Source organism: Budorcas taxicolor, chromosome 14 (assembly GCF_023091745.1).
Source record: "Budorcas taxicolor isolate Tak-1 chromosome 14, Takin1.1, whole genome shotgun sequence".
Classification (NCBI taxonomy): domain Eukaryota; kingdom Metazoa; phylum Chordata; class Mammalia; order Artiodactyla; family Bovidae; genus Budorcas; species Budorcas taxicolor.
The window spans coordinates 55345314-55363843 of NC_068923.1; the positions used below are offsets into that span (position 1 = coordinate 55345314).

Consider the following 18530-nt stretch of genomic DNA (forward strand, 5'->3'; position numbering starts at 1 on the left):
AGAATGCAAAATGGTACAGTCACTTTGGAAGACAGCATGGCAGTTTAAAACAAAGCTAAACATAGTCTTACCATATGATCCAGCAATCATTCTCCTAGGAATTTATCCAAATGAGCTGAAAATGAATGTCCACACAAAACCCTGCACACGAATGTTTGTAGAAGCTTTATTCATAATTGTCAAATATTAGAAGCAACCAAGACATATCCTTCAATCAGCGAATGGAGAAACAAACTGTAGTACATCCATTCGATGGAATTTTATTCAACAATAAAATGAAATGAGCTATCAAGCCACAAAAAGGCGGGGAAGAACCTTAAATACACATTGCTAAATCAAAGAATCCAGTCTAAAAAAGCGACAAACTGCATGATTCTAACTATATGACATTTTTAAGAGGCTAACCACAGAGACCGTAAACAGAGCTGTGGTTGCCATGGGTTAAGAGGAGGGAGGGAAGTATGAATCAGTGGAGCACAGGGAATTTTTAAGGATAGTGAAACTATTTGCATGATACTGTCAGGATGGATACAGGATATTATCCATTTGTCAGAACCCATAAAACTGTGCAACACAAGAAGCAAACACTAATGTCAACTATGGGATTTAGTTAATAACAATGTATCAATATTGGTTCATCAATTGTAACTAATGTACCACAGAAATGCAAGATGTTAATTACAGGGGAAATTGTACAGAGGGAGAGTGGGTATGTGGGAATTCTCTACATTCTCCTCAACTTTTCTGTAAACCTAAAACTACCCTAAAGAATAATAGCTGTTATTCAAAAATGTCCAAAGTAAGTAAAAAATACCACAGCAAATTTTATATATATATGTATAAAATGCTTAAGTATATGCCAATACACACATTCAGATAAAATAAAATAACTATCCATCTCTTTCTCTTCATGATAATTTTTCAATTTTAGTTCCCTGACCAGGGATCAAACACATTCCCTTGTAGTGGAAGCATGGAGTCTTACCACTGGACTGCCAGGGAAATCCCTTCATGATACATTTTAAACATTATATTCTGTTATTTTCCTTCTTCTAATATAATGCTTTTATATGTACTGTCAATCGTGTCCGACTCTTGGCAACCCCATGGACTGTAGCCTACCAGGTTCCTCTGTCCATGGGATTTTCCAGGCAAGAGTACTGGAGTGGGTTACCATTTCCTTCTCCAGGGGATCTTCCCGACCCAGGGATCGAACCTGGGTCTCCAGCATTGCAGACAGATGTTTTACCATCTGAACCACCAGGGAAGCCCCCACAATATAATGCTTTTATATGGACTGTCAATGGAAGGTGAAGAGATGCAGAGAGTTATGCTAAATTATGTTCAGGAAAATTTTGGTAGTGAAGGGAACTTGGACTGACGAGTCTGGGATCTTGGAAAGAAATCTTTTCAAAGGATATAATGATGCCAACTCTAAAAAAAATACTGTTAGCCCCCATTCGTTTTATTCTTTAGTTATTTCACTGTCTTTCAAAGAATAGAAGTAAATACTAAAGTATAAAACTGCATACCAACAGTACATATAAAATTTTGCCAATGAGTTAAAATGTGAGGAAAACAAACACATACCAAGTCATCGATGCTGACCATTAGAACATTCTGATATGCTCCACCGTCTTTACCGCTAATATCACAATCAGATGATGCTACTGGCAACAGAACAAGGATCAGGGGAGGAATTCCAAAGATATACCTAAAAGAAACTGAATTCAACAGTAAGTAAGAATCAGCCAAATGTTTTAAGTCATATTATATCATATGATGGCAGTGTTTCAATTGGCCTGACCACTAATTTCTAAGAAATTTTAAAATGTATCTTGCTTCTGCAGAGTGTAGGAAAAAACTGCAAAGTTCAGTATTATGTAATAGCCAAAGTAAGACAATATTTCAGAGTCTAGGTCTCTTTCATTTTAATTCAGATATAACTCTTTGGGATAGTGCAGAACAGGTGTGATGACAGCAAAGTCTCTTTGCTCCATTGACAGAAAAACAGGTAAACTATAGGTTAAAAATTAGAAATTCTTGAAAGTTTATGATCGATGGCACGTGACTGTATGTTTATGTAAAACTTGGTGGCTGATCAAGTGTCCAGCTGTTTCCTGGAGGCAACATTGCAGGAAGTTTATCTCCATGGTACAGCACTATGATTATATTCTTTCTTTTTAATAATGGACCTTAGAAGACTTACCTTTCCTAGAACTGGCACAAAGTTGACATTTATATTATAATACTCTTTATCTTTTCAGTATCTTCTATTTCTAAATGCCCAGAGACCCACATTCTCTTCAAACACAGCCCTGTTTAGCTTCTTGACATGTTAGGAAAACAATAAATAAATTCATACCCTGTTAACTAATTATCTATATCTGTTTTTAAATGTCTTCTTAATTAGGGGCATTTTTTAATCAAAAGGGATAAAATTATAAATGACATCACTTTTGGGAATAGTAATACACTGATAGAAAGCCAGGGATTCCTTGAGGCATTAAAATCTGGTTTTATGGGGACTTATTTTATTTCTTCACAAGCTTGCCAGAGTGTCTTGTTTGAATCTTTCTGTAAACTATTGAGTGTTGATGACAATATATTTCCTGTGACTTTCACCAGTGAACTTTAACTATTCTTGTTGCGTGCAAGACATTTCACATGTATGCCTACTCCTGATTAAGATTACAAATAATGCTGCTTGGAACCCAAGGAACTAAAGACTGTCAAATATATCATAAACTTCCTGATAACGTTATAATCTATTACATATTATCTGTCATACAAAAGTGGGTAGCTCTCCTCATTAAATTATGTGCTGTTAGTGAACCATATAATGGAGAATGTCGACTGGATAGCAGATAGAGGAACAAACATGAATCTCACATCGAATCTTCATATGTCACTGACATTTAACAAGGTAAGAAAAACAAAATGAGAAGCAGGATCTACTCAAAGCTCTGACACTAAGTTTCTGTAGGTATGATGAGCAAGAATTCACTTAGGAGATTAATGATGCAGCTGCTGCTGCTGCTGCTGCTGCTGCTGCTGCTGCTGCTAAGTCGCTTCAGTCATGTCCGACTCTGTGCGACCCCATAGATGGCAGCCCATCAGGCTCCCCTGTCCCTGGGATTTTCCAGGTAAGAACACTGGAGTGGGTTGCCATTGCCTTCTCCGGATGATGATGCTAGTTACCTTTAACTGAGTACCTGTCATGTACCAAGCACTGTTCAGTGCCTTATACTTACTGTCTCTAAAGATCCAAAGGGTCCTACCAGGTAGTTTTTTTGTTAAAAAAAAGACATTGTAGACATGTCTTTTTGTTAAACATAAATAGTAGGTGCCAGGTCTGGATTCTAATCCTGATGAGCTGATTGCTTCATCAGGATTTGATCATAAACACCCATAATCTCTCTAGAAAATAATCTATTTATTTTTGGTTGTGTTGGGTTTTCCTTGGTGCATGGGCTTTTCTGTAGTTGCGGAGCATGGGTTTCTCATTGCCATGACTTCTCTTGTTGAAGAGCACCAAATCTAGGGCATACAGGTGTTAGTAGTTGTGGTCCCCAGGCTCTGGGGCACAGGTTCAATAGCTGTGGTGTACAGGCTTAGTTGCTCTGAGACATGTAGGATCTTCCCAGATCAGGGATTGAACTCATGTCTCCTGCATCAGTAGGCAGATTCTTTACCACTGAGCCACCAGGAAACCCTACCCATAATCTTTTGATAACATGTCATCATTTTGGTCTAAATGAAAACTACCTCCAGGTTCTATTATCTATCTCTACCTCTCTTTCTTCTACTATTGTCTCTCCCACCTGAAGATTCTCAAACAATGATCAATTGCTAATTATTTAGCATCCTAACTTTGTAATTAGGTTTGTATAGATAGTGCAGAGCCAAACTTTTTCTTTTCTCTGTTATCTTAAAGGTGTCTGGCAGGGATACTTCAGGATGAATAGAGGATAAGGAAAGTTTATACACCATATAACTTGAAATGAGCTTTAAAGGAATAATAACAAAATAATTAAATATTAGAATGAAAAGGAGACATTTTTACTATTGTACATAAATGTTATTTTAAAGGTCCACATTTTACACTTCAATTTAGGAGGCAGTTTTATTTTTTCTGAGCACTACTTATTGTGCCCTCTTCATTCCAAATTTCAGTAATGAGTGCTCTCAAAATTCACATTGATCCATTTGGTCATTGGATGGTATTTTATCAGTGCTTTCAAATGATGACTTAGTAGGAAATTAAGTCTTTTGTGCAATTCTAAAACAATATTTGCCTTATCTGTAGGGTGTCTTTGGTTGCCACTATTGTTGTTAAATCGGCTTCCCTGGTGGCTCAGAGGTTAAAGCGTCTGCTCGCGATGCGGGAGACCTGGGTTCGATCCCGGGGTTGGGAAGATCCCCTGGAGAAGGAAATGGCAACCCACTCCAATATTCTTGCCTGGAGAATCCCATGGATGGAGGAGCCTGGTGGGCTACACCCCATGGGGTCACAGAGAGTCAGACATGACTGAGTGACTTAAACTGTTAAATAGGTCAGCCCTGGGTTTCCCTGGTGGCTTGGCAGTAAAGAATCTGCAATGCAAGAGACATGGGTTCAATCCCTGGGTTGGGAAGATCCCCTGGAGAAGAAAATGTCAACTCATTCCGTTATGCTTGCCTGGGAAATCCCATGGACAGAGGAGCCTGGCAGACTACAGTTCACAGGGCCACAAAAGAATCAGACACAACTTCTCAGGAATTTAATCACTACCAGCAGCTCAGCTCTAGATAGCCTCGGGCAGCACAAAGTACAGAGGGAGACTTGGAGGCTTTGTCTTGGTGTGGAAATGGCTTAAAGGTAAGGGTGAAGTTGTGTCTGACTCTGCGACCCCATGGGCTGTAGCCTACCAGGCTCCTCTGTCCATGGGATTTTCCAAGCAATAGTACTGGAGTGGATTGCCATTTCCTTCTCCAGGGGATCTTCCCAACCCAGGGACTGAACCCGGGTCTCCCACATTGTAGACAGACGCTTTAACCTCTGAGCCACCAGGGAAGTCCCTGGAAATGGGTTAAGAGACCACTTAAAGGACAGAGCATCTCAAAATCTTCACTTCCCTAATTTGTAAAATGAAAACCTCAGATTAACTGATCGCTTGATGTCCCTTTCAACTTGTGAAGGTGAAGGTGAAGTCGTTCAGTCGTGTCCGACTCTTTGCGACCCCATGGACTGTAGCCTACTAGGCTCCTCCATCCAGGGGATTCTCCAGGCAAGAATACTGGAGTGGGTTGCTATTTCCTTCTCCAGGGGATCTTCCCAACCCAGGGATTGAACCCAGGTCTCCCGCATTGGAGGCAGACGCTTTAACCTCTGAGCCACCAGCCTGAATTCTAAGAATCTACTTAGCCATCCAAATGCATTAACTCTTTAAACTTGAAATCCCCTGATGGACAATGTTGCAAATACATTCCAGTGCTTCAAACCCAGGTCTCAGAGGTTCCTAGATTTCTCATTAATGACTTGCCTTCAACTGAAGTCTTTTCTCCATACCACATAGAGAGTAAAGGTAAAGGTAAAGTCGCTCAGTTGTGTCCGACTCTTTGCGACCCCATGCGCTGTAGCCTACCAGGCTCCTCTGTCCATGGGATTTTCCAAGCAATAGTACTGGAGTGGATTGCCATTTCCTTCTCCAGGGGATCTTCCCAACCCAGGGACTGAACCCGGGTCTCCCACATTGTAGACAGACGCTTAACCGTCTGAGCCACCAGGGAAGATTAACATATTAATATTGCCTAGTTTGAGCCTGCTTTTGACATTGTTGTCACAATAGGAAAGGACTCTGCTTTTATTTTTAGATTATGCATAGAATACCAACCTTATCCCCCCCACCCCCACCTCACCTTGACCTTTCCCTTAGGTTACAAAAAAAGATAAACCATAAAGAATAATGCAAAGCAAGCTTGGGCTTGTGGAATTTTCTTTAGATTTCCTGAAGGGATTGAAACTGGAGAATTTGTTTTCAGTAGGGAATTTGGTTAAACCAGAATGATAGCTGTCTAAAAAAGTCTTGTTGGTTTTTATATTAAGCCAAATAATACATTGAATCCTCAGATGCTTAAGTTATGGGGTCAAAGTGAACGTAAACAAATTAGTTTCTACAATCCTTCAAATCTAATCTTCATTACTGTTAAAGACCAATCAGTGTGCATTGACTGTCTACTGTACACATTACATAGACCTATTTTCACTGGGATTTTTAAGACACGGTCAACAGATATTCAGGATGGAATGAAAGACATTATCTGAATATATAAGATTTGTCTTTAGTATGAGCAATTGGCATAAACAAGTAAGTGAATAAATAAAAAGTTAATAAACAGTAGGAAATAACTATATATGAAAACCAGCTTTTTAAGGTTCTAAAATGAATTTTATGTTCACACAAACAATTCTAATATTTGCCACAAACATATTGATTGGATCATAAATTCTATCCATAAGTCCTATGATAAACAGCAGATAAAGACATTTCTGAAGCCATCCTATAATACTATATACAGTATTTCATTTAATCCCGTAACCATTTCTTGAGGTAAGTACTATCAATTACTAAACATTTTGGCAGATGGAGAATCTGGGGCCCAAATTTTTCACCAGATAAAACGAGTTTTGTAAGAGGCAGGATTCAAATCCAAGATTGTCAGGTTGAAAAGTCTAGAAACCAAGCTTTTAGTCACTGAGCTACATTGCTTCCTATAAAAATAACTGCATGTGTGTCCTCAAGGGAAATGTGCAAAACCCCCATCTTTCTCCACATGAAACTCACTGGTGCTTCCTTGGCCAAGCTCGGAAACATTGCACCATGTACTCCTATTTCAGGGGAAAAAAGACATTGACTGTTTGGTTTTATTACATTAGATTATGTGTCACAGGTCCAGGAAGAAAAAAAAAAAATCTCACATCACAGAGAAATCAACATGTAAGGTGGTCCTACAAAGTAACCTCTTCCATTTTTGTCTAAGGTATTTCAGCATTGTTTTGATGCCCTGTGTAATTCTCTTTAAACCTCTTCAGGCTTTCTAATCTTCCTCAGTTCTCCATTTGTACCACTATTCCATTTTTGGGTCCTCAAATAATTAAATTATCAAAACTAGAGAGCAAAATCATCAAGGACCACATAGGAGGTCCTCAACTACTTCACCTTCCAAAAGAAGTGTCAAATGAAAGGATAAAAAGTAATGAAACCTCTAATGAAATCTATTGGAACAAACTGCAGATAGCCACTCAGAGTAATTATTATTAGGAGTTTAGAATTCTAATATTTTGGTTGCTGATAACTTACGCTACATGATTAGTGTAGATATTCAGGAAACAGAGGTTCCTTGTCAGTAATGGACACCTTAGCTTCCTCCTCTTGCTTTACCTCTCTGCTCTAGATCACAGGTGATGGGAGGATCAGAACTGGGAGCCATCCAGAAAGAAGCAATTGCAGGAGCTCTCTGGGCATTGTAAGGAAAACAGGAATATACCTAATTTCTAATTATATATTAAACTTCTAGAGGAGGCCCATGAAGAATTCTCTACACCCTAAACCCTACTCCTTCATTTTGTTACTGATCAGGTACTTCTGGGCTATGTCAATTTTTGATGCTTGAATACCTGTGAGTGGGCAAAAGGCTCTTCTAATCTAAAGGTGCGGCTTCCCTGGTGGCTCAGAGGTTAAAGCGTCTGCCTCCAATGAGGGAGACCCGGGTTCGATCCCTGGGTTGGGAATTTCCCCTGGAGAAGGAAATGGCAATCCACTCCAGTATTCTTGCCTGGAGAATCCCATGGACGGAGAAGCCTAGTAGGTTACAGTCCACGGGGTCGCAAAGAGTCGGACACGACTGAGCGACTTCACCTCACCTTCACCTCACCTCAATCTAAAGGTGCAGCCAAGAAAGGCATCAAACAGGAAAACAACCTCCTGTCTATTCTGGCCCCCTCCCCATTCATCTCCTTTTGACAGAGGAAGTATTTACTGTAAAACTGCAGAATTTTCCTCAGGCGATCCCTCCCTAAGCACATTTCCCTTCCCCCCAAGCCCCCCAACACACCTCCCCCGCCCCCAGTCAACTTTCGGACTCTATACTAGCCATGTGGCTGCTAACGCCATCGCTTCAACTCTGTCCTTGCCCATTTTAAATTCGTATTCCACACAAGTAAATTCTACTCGGTCTCAGCAAGGGTCTAAAATGTAGAATTATGCCTGTTAATTCCGCCTCCGTCAAGGAGCACCCATTTAGAAAAGACAAAACAAAACAAAACCCAAAGTGGCCCTTCTCAGTGCCAGCCCGGAGCACTTGGTTTCCCAGCAAAAGACACCGGTACAGCCCCAGTCGGAAACTCCCGGCCTCAGTAAGTGGGTGAAAACGGGGTTTTCCGGAGACCTGTCCCTTTGGGGTTTAAAAGCGTGTCCCGTGGGAGCTTCGCTTTCACTTCTCTAAGGACTTGGAGCTGCAAGAGCCCACATCCTCGCAGATCCCGGGGCGCCGGTGAGTATCTCGGCGCGGCCAGGAGCCCGGGGTTGGGTGGGTTGGGCATTCGGTTGACAGCCGGCGGCGTTGGCTCGGGGAGAAGGACGGAGCTCATTGCTACCCCAGGACCTGGGCGCGGGCTGCCACCTCTGAACCGCGCGGAGGCTGCAGCGCCGGGTCTCGGGGACAGAGGGCCGGCGTCGGGGACCGAGGCTCCCACGCAGCCTGCCAGGTGCAAGTGGCAATGGGCCAGGGTACTCGGGCGCGGTCGCTGGCTGCCCCGGGGCAGAGCCCGGGCTCTCCGCAGGTCCAAAGTGCAAGGCCAGGCTGTTCCCGGACGCGCCTGGGCGCGGGGCGCCGCAGCGCGTCCCAGAGTCCCCGGGAGTGCCCGGCGCGCGAATTTCTGCGCCCGAGAGAGGAGCGCTTACCATGGAACATGGTCTGCGGGAGGCGGGCGTGGTAATGATGACCGCAACTGCAGCAGGAGCACGCTCTCACCGCCCATAGTCACTCCCAGGACCCTGGTCTTCCGCGGAGTTACCGGGAGTCCGTGCCGGGTAGGGCCGTCTCTGTCACTGGTTCCTCCTACCCACGCCGAGCCTGCTGTTTCATCCATCCCAAGGGGGGCGGCACACACCAGGGCCCGGCTCTGCGCTTTGCCTTTCCCATAACTTCCGTAGGATCAGCCGGCAGTGTACTTTCAGTTTCTACTTTGCGCTTGGTCTGCAGGTTCGATCTCCAAGTTAATCACTGGGGCGCCTTCACAGCACCCCGCCTCCCTTCTCCTAGTCACCCGCGTCCTCCCCGAGCGCTTCCTGTGCGCCTGGACCAAGACCAGAGGAGCGCGCGGATTCCCAAAGCACCGCAGGAGGAATGAGTTGGTCTTCTGATTCCGGGCGATTTGAGGCAAAAGACTTCCCAGATGACCTCTAGCCGCCTTGGCAGAATTAGGCGACTAGAATCTAAAAGCATCGGTTGCTAATGAATCCACAGAAGCCGCAAATGTGTGCGGCGGGAGCTGGGCTATTGCAAGCGGGAGCCAGGGAGGAGGCGTAGCAGCTGTTGCCGCGGATGTGGTGGTGGACGATGCCAAGTCCTCTTTTTTTTTTTTTTTTGAAAAAGGAAGTAAAGAATGATGAATGATTAAGAGGGCCATGGGCCACTCCCTCGGCCTCTCTAACCTCTCTTGGTCTCTTTCCTCTGTCTTTTGTACATGCACCTGCCCAGGTGAGATCTCAAAGGAAAATAAAACGGTGGGTCAGTCTCCTCTGGTAAGAGCTATCTTTGGACCTAGAAATTAAAGCCAAATTAGGTGGAGAAAGTGGAGACCGATAATAGCTCCTAACAATGTCTCCCACTTGTGCGTTTTTCTTTATTGGCTAATAAATCAAATTATCCATCGTGACTGTGTGTTTACAGAAGAGATCTTTTTTTTTCTAGACCTGAATTATTTAGATATTTTCTGTCTCGGTTCAGTTTCTGATATTCTGCAGAAACCCTGCTTAAATGAAGGTGGGTGATGTAAAGAAATAAGTGATAATAATATTATGGCTGTCATTTACCTAGCATTTGTTCTGTACTAGTATTGTGCTAATCCTTTTATATATGTCATCTCAGGCAAAATTTTCTCTGCGGTAGATAATTTTGTGGGAACTAAGACTTCCCTTAGTATCTGCCCAAATTCACTCCCCTGGTTAGAAACAAATGTGGAACATAAACCTACTGTAAATCAGCTCTAGAGTCTGCACTTGGAATCCTTGGGTTAGAAATCCTGTGAACAATGTAGAAATTGATGCCAGGACAGAAACAGAGTCACATGTAGTGTGAGTATGGCTTTGCCCCAGTTTGGGGACCTCAGGACAAGTTTCTGGAATTTGTGAGTTCTCAGTTGAGACTCCAGCAGGTCAATTAACTTGAGGATGTGAGCATTTCAGATTCTTTGATAGCATGAACAAAGAAAAGAGGAAAAGAAAGCACAGAGAAAAAGGAAAAAAAAAAATGAAATACAGGGTGAAGCAGTGTTGCTTAAGGCTGAAACTTGGATTTCTATTCCTCTTTTAGCCTCACTTCTCACATCCAGTCCATATGGAAGTCCTGTCAGCAATACCTCTAAAATAAATCCCGAATCTATTCTGCGAATTGCCTAAGGTTAAAGCATTAAAACCCTGCTATCTAGGGAACCTTTCAGGTTCCACTCTTGCCCACAGCCTCTTCATTCTCTTCAGAGCAGCAGGATATTGATTTACATTTGCCGTTTTCTGTGACCACCCCCTGACCACTTCCCGCTGTACACGGGGCTTTCACGGCCCTGAGTGATCTGGGCTCCTGCTGCCCTCCCTCGCTCTCTGGAACCCATGACTTTTTTCCTCCCTGTGTCCAGCCAAGCCGACTTCCACGTAGAGGAGCATCTGGGACTTCCCTGGTGGTCCACTGGTTAAGACTCCTCCCTTCCAATACAGGGGTCATGGGTTCGATCCCTGGTCCGGGAACTGAGATTCCATATGCCATGTGAAAAGAAAAAAAGGTATCTAGCACACAGCCATGCAGAAAGTAAGAGAATGAGAGAGGACAATTGAGTGAGATGCGGGAAGGAGAACACGTGTGGAAGAGACAGTATGTGAAGGCAGGAGGAAAATAGGAGGAAAGGAGAAGAGAACAAGGGAAAAGAATAGGAACAGGAGGCAGAATGTGGCAGGGGTGGGGCGGGCATGTCAAGTATTTCCATCTGACTGGAACTTAGGGTGGAGGTGGGGAGTGGAAAAACAGGAGGCTGGAGTGACAGGTAAAAATGAATTTTGAAATTAAACACGACTATGTTGGTTATTGATTTATTTAAAATCCCTGACAGCAGAATTGAGGTATGTAACTGCATATAGCCTGCAGTTTTTATTTTTTTAACTTTTCTGCTGCTGCTGCTAAGTCGCTTCAGTCGTGTCCGACTCTGTGCGACCCCATAGACGGCAGCCCACCAGGCTCCCCTGTCCCTGGGGTTCTCCAGGCAAGAACACTGGAGTGGGTTGCCATTTGCTTCTCCAATGCATGAAAGGGAAAGTGAAGTCTCTCATCATGTCCGACCCTCAGCGACCCCATGGACTGTAGCCTTCCAGGCTCCTCTGTCCATGGGATTTAACTTTTCAGGGACAGATAAAAGAGCATCCATCTGCAACTTGCTCAGCAGGAAATCTATCTTCCTTTTTCATGCAATCACTGTAAAACCTGGTTGAACAAGAGCTTGTGCATAAGTGAACTTTTGGGAAGCATGAAGGAAAATTATTCAGAGCTCCAGGAGAGGAGATGTAAATTCCTCACCAGACTCTGACCCTAAATGTGAAGAATCTCTGAAGAAAATATTCATAAAGCATTGGGCATTTTTATCATTATATGCAAATGGGCACTTTCTAACTTCATGTTATTATTTTTCTGTCTATGGCAGAATTAATACCATTTGGAAAAAAAATTCCAAAATGTAGTCTTAAATTTGTAGTTGATATTTTGATAAAATGAACATTATTTTTCATCAGACAGATAAGGATAAAAGAAATATCATGAATTTTTATATGCTAATGTTTTGTGATTAGAAAAGCTGGGTGGTTACCATCAAGTTCACTTATAGATCCAACTGGTGCAGAAAAGCCAATATGGAAACAAAATAGTATATAAAGTTTATGAATTAAAACCAATAAATATTAAGAAAGAAGACATTCTCAGAATGATTAATACAATGTACTTGAAAAAATGGAAATAAAACAATTTGAATGTCAGCTTAAAGAGAGAATCATTTGAGGTTAATGAATGTCTTTTTAAATGTTCCACAATCTGCAATCTAAATAGTTCATTATTGGTAATCTGAAAATCTTTTCTTGATAATTATCTGAACTATTTTTATGCAACATAATATGACCATTTTTTGTAGTCTGAGATCTGAATGCTAGCTATCATTCTATCAGTATTTTCTGAAGTTCCTGTAGCTTAAATTTCCAGGCATAATATTCAACATATTTCAAACACACACACACACACACACACACACACACACAAAACAGATTTATGGGCATGTGTTCGTGTGTGTTCGTGTAGAACACATGGGACCTGTGCTTAGAAGGGCTATAGATTTGGTTTAATGGTCTGCAGTCACTGTCTTGAAATTCTTAATTATTTTTGGACAAAGGCACTCTCATTTTCACTTTGCATTGGGCCCCACAAATTCTGTAACTGGTCATGCATACTCACACGTATTAAGCTACACATTGTGGACAGCAACACATGTCATCAAGGTGATTTCAGCTTAGTGGAGAAAACAGATGTTAAATGTGGAATTTCAAGGATAGTAAATATTATGAAAAGGAAAATTTGAGATGTATTTCAAACTAGAGTTTTAAGGAAGTCTAGGCCTGTTTTAAAAATTAGCGAAACTAGGATCCAAAATAGGTTAATTTACCTGGTGGCTCATATGGTAAAGAATCTGCTTGCAATCCAGGAGACCTGGGTTCAATCCCTGAGTCAGAAAGATCCCCTGGAGAAGGGAACGGCTACCCACTCCAGTATTCTTGCCTGGAGAATTCCATGGCCAGAGGGAGGAGCCTGGTGGGCTATAGTCCATGGGCTCTCAAAGAGTTGGACACGACTGAATGACAAATAACAACACACTCATTCAATGGGAAAATAGCTAAAAGTGAATAAACTTTAATTCTAAAGCAGATCTGTTTCATTTTCAAGCCTGAGCTTGACAATGTGTTTTCAATTTTATCAAATGACTACTTAGAATTTATTTACATGATCATGTTTTTTCTTGTGCTCCTGCTGCTACTGCTAAGTCACTTCAGTCGTGTCCAACTCTGTGCAGCCCCATAGATGGCAGCCCACCAGGCTTCTCTGTCCCTGGGATTCTGCAGGCAAGAATACTGGAGTGGGCTGCCATTTCTTTCTCCAATTGCTCCTGAATAAACCACAAATTTACCATAATGCTAAATTCAATTTGCTAACATTTTGCTTTTAATTTTTCAATTATAATTTATGTGTGTTTGTTCTTCATATCATATTCAACTGAGCCGGGGCTATTTTTGTCCAATTTTCTTAGCTTCATAAAGGGATTTGGGAATTCTGTTATTTTCTACAAACTGTAATGTTTAAGCACTATATGACTGATTTGAGCTCAATGATGAAACCTATTTTATTTTGTGGGATGCAACCTAGGATAAAATGAGACCACCAGTTTCAAGCATGGCAAGAATGAAAATGAAAAGGATTCGTCTGGAGGCTTAATCAAAACGGCTACTTCAAAATATCAGGAACTGCTGAAAATATGCATATCAGCATGTGAATGATTGCTTGAACCATGAAAATGAATGAAATCATCCAACCTGCAGTTTCAAAGAAAGGAAAGAGTCAGTCAGTGCCAGGAGGAAACTTGAGACGTGGGCATTAAGGAGAGGTGGAGAATGATGCCAGACGACAAACTGACGAACAATAGAGCATGAAATAAGAGAGATGTTAGCTTAGCATCCCAGAAGTCAAAGAGAGAGGCTTTTGAAACAGATTAATAATAAGTCAGTATTTCCAAATATCACAAAGAGATTGAATAAGATGAGGACTGAAAAGCATGTCCACTGAACTGGACAGAGTAGAAGAGATTTCTGTGGTCCTCATGACAACAGTTTGAGAAGAGCAGTGTAGGGAGACATAATATTCTGGTTTGTGGGATGTAAGGGAAGATGCAAATAAAGTGAGAGGGGACAATTTCTTAGGATGTCTGGTGAAGATAAAAGAAATCTGACAATGACTTGAAAGGCATGTAAAGCATAATGGACGTGCTAGTTTTCATATATGAGGGGTACTACAACATATTTATATATTAATGGTTAAAATTAGGTTTTTCTGAAGAAGTAGGAAAGAAACCCAAGATATCAGAGTAATTTTTTTCTTACACTCCCTCCTCTTTCATCTCATTCCTTAAATTCTGTAATTCTAAACAATTAGAATCTACTGTAATCCACTATGTCTAGTTTTATGTTCCTTATTGAACAGTTCCCTATGATACTCACTTGTCTTCTTCTAGACTGAGTACTGGCTAGTCTGTGGAATCTAGAAAAATGGTACAGATGAACCTGTTTCCAAGGCAGTAACAGAGATGCAGATGTACAGAACAGATCCGTGGACGCGGTGGGTAGAGGAGGAGGGGAGGGTGAAATGAATTGTGAGGTTAGGATTGATGTCTATACACTACCATGTGTAAGACAGATAGCTCCTGGGACCTTCTGTAAAGGACAGGAAGCTCAGTTCAGTGCTCCGTGGTGACCTAGATGGGTGAGATGGGGGTGGGGTGGGAGAGAGGTTCGAAAGAGAGAGGATATATGCATACTATAGCTGGTTCACTTCATTGTACAGCAGAAACTAACACAAGATTGTAAAGCAATTATATTCCAATAAAAGAATGCTGCCAAATTACCTTTCAGAAGGAGCAGCTGTAGCATATGTAGTTTGCATTAACCTATCCGTTTGCACACTAATGGATGTGGTGTTAGCAATCAGAGGTCCAGGCAATTCTGTTTACTGATATGGTATATTGTACCTATACAATGGGAAAAGCACTGAAAGAGAACTGCCAAGGAAATCTACTTGATAGAACAGATTTGCCGTTATTGATTTCCTTTGACAGTTTGCCTGTGTGCGCTAAGTCATGTGTCTGACTCTTTGCGACCCTATGGACTCTATCCTGCCAGGTTGCTCTCTTCGTGGGATTCTCCAGGCAACAGTACTGGAGTGTGTTGTTATGCCCTCCTCCAGGGCATCTTCCCAACCCAGGAATTGAACCCGAGTCTCTTACATCTTCTGGATTAGCAGGCAGGTGTTTTACCACTAGGGACACCTGGGAAGCCCCTTTAACAGTTTAATATTTGATAAATATTTAGCAAGAGAAAGAAAATAAGGAATTGTATAAAGTCAAATATAGGACAAATTTGAAACAAGTATTTCTTAAGGCCCTCAAAAGACCTGGAGGAAACTAAAATCATAAGATGGTGGATCAAGATTAATACAAAGCAACTATAGCAATAACAACACCAGCAAAGTATGAATTTGACCTACTTGCTATCTCCTAGCACTTTTCTAGATTCAACTTCCCCAAATTTCTTTGAAAATCTACTCTTTTTTTCCTTCTGATAGTGATCTTTGTGGCTATTGAAAATCTTCAGTTTTGTTTTGTTTTGATTGTTTTTGGATTTTGCTTTAAAGTCACTGATTTAAATCTGGGTGTTACTGGAGAATGCCTGCAAATACTGCTAGTTTTGGAGGTTGATTCTTAAATGAACAATGTATTAGTACAAGTAAACACAATATACATTTTTTTGTCCTATTTTTTTATTAGGTCTCATTGTAGGCCAGCCACATAAAGCACGTCCTACAAAGTGAAAATATATCTACTGAAAACTTAAAAAATAAATTGAAATAACTTAATACATTAAGAATGTGTTTGTATTTGGTAAACAGTCCTAATTTCATCAAGCTTACTTTAGAATAAAAAAGTTATAAAATGGGTTAGTTTGGAATTAGAATATAAGGAGCCTTAGTTTTATAATCTGAATAAAAGTTTAGAAAGCTCAGAGAATGAAAATGACAGAATATCATTTTGAAAGGAGGGAAATAGCAAGAAATAGAATGGATCACAATTCACTGGTAATAAAAATAATGTCTTAAGACAAATCAAATGAAAAGTGTTGGTCAAAAAAAATCTGAGGAAGATATGGTTAGAAAACCTGTTAAACGTTAGAGAGAATTAGTAACATAGTAAAACAAACAAAGAAATCAAAGCCTATAGCTACCATTTCATAGGCTATATATCTCAAGAAATACATAACACTTCATTGCACTGTTCGAAGGTATCATTATATCTTCCTAGAAATAGTGAAGGTCAGCACATAAATGTGTTGAAATCTCTCTCAACCCTAAATAACCCCAGTAAAAAAATGCAACACAATTATCAAGTAATATGCCATACACTATTCTTGATGCTTGGAATATATCAGTGCATAAAACAGACAAAAATAATTTCTGTTGAGCTTACATTCTAGTGGAGGAGATAAATAATAAAAAAGTAAAAATTATATCAAATGTTAGAAGTTTATTAAGGTCTATGGAAAAAGGGTAGGATCAAGATAGAGACTTTGTGTATGTGGAGGGGAGTGTGAGTCGGGAAGGGTGCTATGATTTTAAATGGGCTTCAGTGGGAACCTGACAGGACAAAACCTGAAAGGTGATTGAGTGCTGTACGAAGAATCTTCTGGAGAGAGGAAAGCCAACACAAAGTCCTGTGGCAGAGAGAATACCCGGGGATTTCAAGCTGAATGCTTCTAATTATTCTCCTTTCTTCTTCCTTTTTTATGTACCTGACTCATTGTGAAGAGCTTATACTCCTGGTCATTTTCTACTACTGCAACCTGACTTCTGGCTACCACATCCCAGTCATCAGTGAACTAGTTGGCTAGTCCTTGTTGATGGTGTTACTTCTTAAATTGTCTTTTAAAAAAATTATAAAAACATAGCATGCAAAGTATAAACATTTTAAAATTATTTATTTTTAATTGAAGGATAAATGCTTTACAATGTTGCCTAGGTTTCTTATGCACAACAATGCCAATCAGTCATAACTATATATAAATATATATATATTATATATATATATATATATACAGGTCCATCTTCTATGTCTGCATATTTAGTCCTTCCCTAAAAACATTTTTCTAAATTACATATTTATGTGTTAATAAATGATATTTTTCTCTTTCTTACTTCCCTGTATATAACTGGTTCTAGGTTCATCCACCTCAGTTCAAACTGATCCATACTTGTTCCTTTTTATGGCTGAGTAGTATTTCATTGTATGTATGTATGTACCACAACTTTTTTTATCTATTCATCTGTCAGTGGTCATCTAGACTGCTTCCATGTCCTGGCTATTGTGAATAGTGCTGCAGTGAACACTGGGGTGCATGTTACATGTGTCTTTTTGAACTGTGGTTTTCTCAGGATATATGCCCAGTAGTGGGATTGCTGGTTCATATGATAGATTTATTCCCAACTTTTTAAGAAATCTTCATACTGTTCTCTATAGTGAAAGAAAATGAAAGTGAAAGTTGCTCAGTCATGTCTGACTCTTTGCAACCCCACAGACTATACAGTCCATGAAATTCTCCAGGCCAGAATACTGGAGTGGGTAGCCTTTCCCTTCTCCAGGGGATCTTCCCAACCCAGGGACTGAACCCTGGTCTCCCTCATTGTGGGTGGATTCTTTACCAGCTGATTCTTTACCATTCTTCCCATAAGGGAAGCTCAAGAATACTGGAGTGGGTAGTCTATCCCTTCTCTAGCATCTTCCTGACCCAGGAATCGAACTGGGGTCTCCTGCATTGCAGGCAGATACTTTACTAAGTGAGCTATCAGGGAAGTCTGTTCTCTACAGTGGGTGTATCAGTTTACATTCCCACCAACAGGGCAAGAGGATTCCCTTTCCTCCACATCCTAATGGAGATAAGAAACATTTTAGAAAATCATAACTCCATCTACCATCACATTTGTGTCAATCCTGCTGTTTATATATATTTTTAACCAGAATGAGGTCATACATATTGTTCTACAACATGCTTTGTCTTCAGCCGTCTGTTTCTCCTTTTATATTTTAGTAATTTTAATCTAATACCTAGCTATTCAAATTTCTAAAACTGACCCCCAAACATTCACTACATTGGAGTTCTTGTTTCTTTCAGTAGGTTATATTAGGAACCACAATCTGAGCACTAGACGTGCTCGTTATTTCTAGGCCTCTTTGGTGGTCATAGCTGGAAAAGTATAAATTGGTGTTCTCTTTCTAATTAAATTTTAATAGTTCAGGTTTTTAAACTTAATTTTTAAATTTAGAATGTTATCACTTTTCCCTTCCACTGAAGAAATTGACTCTTAATATCATTAACTTAATGGCTAACTTTTAAACAATATGCACGAAATATATAGTTGCAAAATAT

General features: G+C 40.6%; 1 protein-coding gene across 1 annotated transcript in view; it reads right to left on the bottom strand.

Moving 5' to 3' along the window:
• IL7 (interleukin 7) overlaps positions 1–8955 on the bottom strand; it is a 59161-nt gene extending 50206 nt beyond the window's left edge. Inside the window, exons 1-2 of the mRNA XM_052651928.1 lie at positions 8946–8955; positions 1591–1724 (exon numbers count right to left, since the gene is read on the bottom strand). Of these exons, the coding sequence (XP_052507888.1) occupies positions 1591–1724; positions 8946–8955 (144 nt within the window). The remainder of the gene's footprint in view (positions 1–1590; positions 1725–8945) is intronic.
• Between the last annotated feature and the right edge of the window lie 9575 nt (positions 8956–18530).